The sequence below is a fragment of the Octopus bimaculoides genome, chromosome 4, assembly GCF_001194135.2.
Source record: "Octopus bimaculoides isolate UCB-OBI-ISO-001 chromosome 4, ASM119413v2, whole genome shotgun sequence".
NCBI lineage: Eukaryota > Metazoa > Mollusca > Cephalopoda > Octopoda > Octopodidae > Octopus > Octopus bimaculoides.
The window spans coordinates 3,324,526-3,328,982 of NC_068984.1; the positions used below are offsets into that span (position 1 = coordinate 3,324,526).

Below are 4,457 nucleotides of genomic sequence, written 5' to 3' on the forward strand. Positions count from 1 at the left end.
TGTATGTCAGTTTTCAAAATTATTTCAAGATTTCTTGCTTATAGAGAAAGCCATTTTCTAACCGAGATCCAAAGCTCATTCATTGGAATTTCAACATCAACAAGGTATGTATGTATGTATGTATGTATGTGTGCAGATTTTTATGTTTTGTTTTACATATGTATTTTCATACATATATTTGCATATTTAGACATGCTCATATATACTTAAATCATAAACTTCTAGAAAGTTTTACACATTTTTACAGTTCCAGTGATGGCTTGAATCTGTATTCTTCGAATCAGCCTAATTTCAGCCTAATTTCTCATGATTGGTATTTAGGCAGTGTGTTACATATCCCAGATCCTCAATAATTACAGGTATAAACCTGAAATTGTAATCTGGTTAGTGTAACTTCAAATTTCTCAATAGTATGTATGTATATATGTATGTATGTACGTATGTATTTATATGTGTATGTATCAGTGAGTTCGTTTGTGAGTATATGTGTGCGGGTGTATATAGAACAAACCAGAAATCACAACAGGAGCACTTATTTACTTACAATACATATCACTGGAACAGTTACAACCCAAGTAATTTTCCAAATAAAATGTGGATGGTAACCAATCATATCTCTCATGTTGTCATAGAAACGGTTGATTCCTGAAAGGAAAAAAAAGTGCATTTAATATACACTGCAATAAGTATGTATGTGTGTGTGTGTGTCTGTGTCTGTGTGTGCGTGCACGCGCGCGTGTATGTCTGTTTGTGCTTTTGTGTCTGTGTATATTTGCGTGTGTGTTTGTGTATGTGTGTATGTTTGTGTATCCTGTATGTGCCTGCGTGTGCGCGTGTGTGTGTGCGTGTGTGTATGTGCGTGCGTATGCGTGTGCATATAGTCGGTGAGTGAATGATGCAATATGTGTACCAGAATGTATGAGTGATCGGTAAATCTTCAGAGAGTTTTAAAAGTTCAAGGACTCACCGTATGACCACGATATTGCAATACATTCAAAGAAGATGAAGAGCAGCAGGCAGATTCCACTGGCAGAATAATGTTCAAAAATCTGGAAAACGTAGATGCCTCCCTGAAATTAAAAAAAAAAATGAACCATGAAATCAGCTGTATACACATGCGTGTATACACACAAACACACACATATAGGTGCCAACGCACGAAACTATCGGTCCTTGAGTCACTCCGTTGCTTTTACTAAATATCAATATATATATATATATATATATATTCTTTTATTTGCTTCAGGCATTTGACTGCGGCCATGCTGGAGCACCGCCGTTAGTCGAGCAAATTGACCCCAGGACTTATTCTTTTTGAAAGCTTAGTACTTATCCTATCCTACATCAATTTTAAACAGAGCGCTATCTTCAGCTGCACAGATATGGAATTTCAACACGCAAGATACAGTAATATAATTCTTCTTAAATATTTTAACAGAGCAAGAGGATGGAAGAAATTCATGCTGTGGCTATTGCGGTAGGAATAGCTAAGAGAACAGACTACAATGTATTTATAGAGTGGCATGGAACACAGTAGGGGTCATAGGGTTAAAATATATTTCCAAATATCTATTTTCTTATCATTCAACTGAAATCTGAGACTAGAAGACTTGAAGTGTATTTTGAATAAACAGCAAAAGTGAGTTGACAGCTCATGGCTGGCTATTGGTCATAAATATTTTCAAAGGTACCCCTCCACCCACAAGGATAGGAAACAGTAGCAGTTTTCTGTGCTGTTTTTGCAGCATTAATAATAATAAAGCATATTACTTTATCTCCGATATTCGAGTACTATTTTCCCCCACCTTGTTTCACATTTATGTGCTTACTCTGGTGTATATATATATATATATATATATATATATATATGTATATCAGTAAGCATATGTCTATGTATGTATGTGAATATATGTGTGCTTGTGTGTGTTGTTTGTTTGTGTTGTGTGTGTAATTTCTATATTCGGATGCATTGAGTGCAACAGACTTACCTGAGTAACCATGGTTAAACCTATCAAGAATGATACAAAGCACACAGCGGCGATGAACTTTTCACGTTTTGGACGTAAATGTTCCGGGAATTCGTCTATTAGTGCTGTGAAGAATCCCTCCATTGTACAGAACTAAAAGAGAAACCATAACAACATTATACAACGATCAGTCTTTAATCTTTATACATTAAATGCTTTGAGGGGGCGGGGCGATCTGTAAATAGATGCGTGCAATTTCGGTTGTCTGACATTAATTTTTGGTATATCATTTCATGGACCTGAATTTTGTGGGAGAAAATTTAATCTTCTGAAATTTGAACTGTTAATCTTTAAATTTGGAATCCAATAAAATCTACTAAAGTATTATAGTCAACTCAATCGACTACATAGAAAATTGACTATGATTTGTAAGTTATAAGCTTACGTACACTGGTTGCTATACTTACTTGTTTTGGACACTCTTTTAGATTTATTCTGGAAAATATGTTCAAAATAGTTTGACTTTATAAAAAATTAAAAAAAAAACAAAACCAAGATAAGGGAATCGGGTGACTCTGTAGAATGAGAAAAGAAAATATTTACCTGGCTATCCATACCAAGGAATAAAATCATAAGAAAAAAGAGCACAGCCCATAATGGCGAGACTGGCAGTTGGACAACAGCAGATGGGTAGGCTAGAAATGCTAAGCCTGGACCTGCAACATAGAATAGACACAAGATGTATATAGTATGTAAGCCTGATTTCAAGTGCTTCAAAGCGCAAATAGAATCGATGATGTATTCTTAGAAAGTTAATCTCAGCACTCAATACAACCAAACAACGATGTACCTCGATTTCAATTCTTCTTATTCCCTACGGTGACATTTTTATAACTTTGCCTCACTAACTCTTTTGACGGAGCACCAGTGCTAGTTTCTGATAGTTTAAAGTAAGAAGATAGTGGGTTTGAATATATTTAAACGATTTTTACTGAATCAAAGAGAATTCCCGTTTATATTTAAAGTTCGCATTTCACTGCTTATTTCAGTCATTGGACATATCGATTATCAATTGTAATCTCAAAGTGCGACGATCCCAATTCATAACTATGATTTCTTGCAATAAAATGTCGAAAGGAATTATGTTAAGTTTCAATCCAAGATAAATTCCTTTATACCTGACTCAGCCACTTTGCTGACTGGTTGCTTCTGTTCGTAGGCCATAAAACCAATAACTGAGAAAATAACAAATCCTGAGAATAAACTGGTGGCACTGTTGAGGAAAGATATAATGATGGCGTCTCTGAAAGAAAACAAAAAACAGTTGGTATGGAATACAATGGTGGAGTACAATCAGACAAGAATCTTAAATGTATTCATGTAAATATAACATTGTAAACTTGTAGGAAATATAGTTATTACATTCTATAATTTCGCTATGGCTATTTATTTTTCAAACATTTTCTCTGGATATTTCACTATTTATCGGAGTTAATCAAATTTTTTCTTTTCACTAAAGTAAAAAACAAAGAATTGTTAACAAAGATTATATTTGACACACCTGATGATAGTTTTGATTATGTAATATTTAGTTGGCTTAACATTCTCCTCCTCGTCTTACACATAGTTTCATCACATACTTATGCTAAAATTTCAGTTTTTGAATTCCGATCTCTGTGAAGAAATTTGTCAATTATTGACAGGCGATCAGTTTGAATTCGTTGCTCTGAATGTTTGTGTTTGTGTGAGAAAAATATAGAGACACACATCGTACTATAAGGGTTTCAGTTATTCACTGAAGGAAACAACGAAAAGCAGGGATATGATTTAATGAGTCATAACTTGAGAGATCAACAATGTAGTTAATCCTTCTTGGCAACAGTTCAAAACAAAACTACGTAAAAAATAAGGCAAACGCAATTTTAAAGAAAACCATCCATAAAATAGTCTTAAAAAACCTTTTCTGAACCCGACGTCTATTTAGGGCTGAAACTTGAGTTTATTTTCCATAGCATTAAGAAGATGATCGATAGATATTCTCATGACTGTAATATTGATCTGTTACACGACACGATGAATTGAACAAAAAACCAGCCAAACACTTAGTCTGTTCTAATGCCCTTACTTACATTGGTGACTTACATCTCCAACATGCAGCAACCATATTGTTGTATACGATTAAAAGTTGTTGTTTACAGTATTATCGCACCGCAAATTAGTCACGTGCTGTATACAATTGGTTTCTATGCATACAATAGTTTTATAGTTATTTTTAATATTTTATCTTTTATTTATTTCAGCCATTACATTGCGGCCATGCTGGGGCTCTGCCGTGAAGAGTCATTAGTTGAATCGATCCCAGTAGTACTTTTTGAAAACTTGGTGCTTAATCTATCGTTCTCTTTTGCCGAACGATAAAGTTACGGGGACGTAAACATAACAACACCGGTTTTCAAACGGTGTTGGACACACACACACACACACACACAC

The 4,457-nt window shown here is 34.5% G+C and overlaps 1 protein-coding gene across 1 annotated transcript in view; it reads right to left on the reverse strand.

The window, feature by feature from the left end:
- The window catches only part of LOC106869987 (sodium- and chloride-dependent GABA transporter 1), a 58,243-nt gene that overhangs the window by 3,093 nt on the left and 50,693 nt on the right, over window positions 1-4,457 (reverse strand). The window contains exons 5-9 of the mRNA XM_052967615.1: window positions 3,146-3,314; window positions 2,571-2,683; window positions 1,989-2,120; window positions 968-1,070; window positions 545-645 (exon numbers count right to left, since the gene is read on the reverse strand). Of these exons, the coding sequence (XP_052823575.1) occupies window positions 545-645; window positions 968-1,070; window positions 1,989-2,120; window positions 2,571-2,683; window positions 3,146-3,314 (618 nt within the window). The remainder of the gene's footprint in view (window positions 1-544; window positions 646-967; window positions 1,071-1,988; window positions 2,121-2,570; window positions 2,684-3,145; window positions 3,315-4,457) is intronic.